Genomic DNA, 1,822 nt, shown 5'->3' with positions numbered 1-1,822 from the left:
ANTATACTTCTTTTCAGCAAATATCACGGGCTTATCAGTATTAATTTCATTCAATTCTTGTTTAAATTTTTTTAAATGATCATTAACAGACTGCATCTTTCTTTTTTCAGACTGGATAGATTGTTCATTTTCTTCAAGCATTTCTGACCAAGTGTTTATTAATTTTGTTGGGACTTCAGAAGCAGAAATATAACTGTCCAACTCCGATCTCAATCTTTTCATCGACGTCATTCTCTTTTTGTTATCATTCCACAAATCAATCGCACGTTTAAGCTGATCTACAGCTCCTGTAATTGCACCGATTAGCTGATTACCTTCACCAGCCAAATCGTAAATTGCCTTATTAAAGCTTGTTCTATTGATATCATAATCTTCAAAATTGAAGTCTGCGATCGTAATTAGCGGTAACGGCAGTGCATCTTGTTGAGCATTACTAGTAGATGTTGATATTGGAGGTGGAGAAGTATCATATGGTAACTGATCAGTTTGAGCTTCAGTTCTCGATCTAATGGCACAAATACGATCGGTTACGAGCTGTTTTGAATCACCATCATCAAGAATATCAATAAACATGATATCATCTTTACGACCAAGTACTGCACTAGTAAACTCTTCCATCACTTTATATTCACTGATAATCAAATCTGTTCCATCTCTTTCTCTCTTCTCTGTCTCAAGAGTTTTTATTCTTCTACGACATTCTTCTTTAATTTTATTCAAACCTTGTAACGTTATTTTCTTAGCCCTTGTTTTTCCTCCCTTTATTTGATCTAGTTTTGTCACACCAATTACAGAATACTTTAACATTTCAACTGGATCTCGAAATAATTTAATCAATATCTTCATCAACGGACCCAAAGCAGTCAATCTACTACTTAAAAACTCAGTCGCATCCATCAGTATAACAATCCCCTTGACTTGTTTTGCAATGCGAATAGTTAATTCCATGCTAATGGAAGTCACAATCGTATCATTGGTCATTCTATTATCCAGAAATCCCGGACAGTCGGTAAAAACCCAAGGATAATTTTTATCCGCAATCGGATGTGTATACAAAGTTTGTGAATGCATATTATGCCCAATATGTGCGGGACACTCTCTCTCTACCGTCTCCACCGTATCAGATTCTTCATTTTGGTACATTTTGTACCCTAGCATATAATTCAGAAAGGTGCTTTTACCCACACCGGTATTACCGATCACCAGTACTAAATCTTTACCCTTTGCATCTTTTATTAGTCCATAGCCTTCTATTAATTTAGCTTGAATTTCACTGATATTAATCTGGATCATTGCGATCTTTCCTTTCGTTTGGTGAAATATTCCTTTCACTAAGTCTCACCTAAGATTTTAAAAAAATAGCGATCGAACTATATGGAATAATGAACTATGTTACGTCATGATGCAGTATTAGATTAAAATTGTAATTCAAAATAGGGATGGAACTGTATGGAATAATAATATGTTATATCATGATGCAGTATTAGATTAAAATTGTAATTCAAAATAGCAATAGAAAGTAAATTTCTGAAACTTAGGTGCGGCTCAGCAAACTTCCGTGTTTGTCATATCGAATAACAATATAGAATGCAAATATACAATTAACAACAGCAGGAAACTAACCAATTGGATTGCACTTCTCATTTTTGTGTACGGTAGTTCCTGGTATGATTACAATTCGATCATGCCACGTTAGAATATAAACATAATGAATAAATCTTATTTAATTACGCGTGTTATTTATGACAACGTGTATATATACACGATGTATACTCGTACTGTATTGTATATGACAATATACAACCTCACAAGATCTACTCAT

The 1,822-nt window shown here is 33.9% G+C and overlaps 1 protein-coding gene across 1 annotated transcript; it reads right to left on the bottom strand.

The window, feature by feature from the left end:
* Nucleotides 1–175: 175 nt before the first annotated feature.
* On the bottom strand, nt 176–1,293 carry TRIADDRAFT_62532 (uncharacterized protein; the record flags this gene model as incomplete). Its single annotated transcript, XM_002118460.1, has 2 exons — nt 176–234; nt 315–1,293. The coding sequence occupies 2 exons, from the start codon at nt 1,291–1,293 to the stop codon at nt 176–178; spliced, it is 1,038 nt and encodes a 345-aa protein (XP_002118496.1).
* Nucleotides 1,294–1,822: the final 529 nt, after the last annotated feature.

Source organism: Trichoplax adhaerens, genomic scaffold, assembly GCF_000150275.1.
Source record: "Trichoplax adhaerens TRIADscaffold_111 genomic scaffold, whole genome shotgun sequence".
Lineage (NCBI taxonomy): Eukaryota > Metazoa > Placozoa > Uniplacotomia > Trichoplacea > Trichoplacidae > Trichoplax > Trichoplax adhaerens.
The sequence above is the reverse complement of the archived record's forward strand: the minus strand, read 5'-3'. Positions and strand labels throughout refer to the sequence as shown.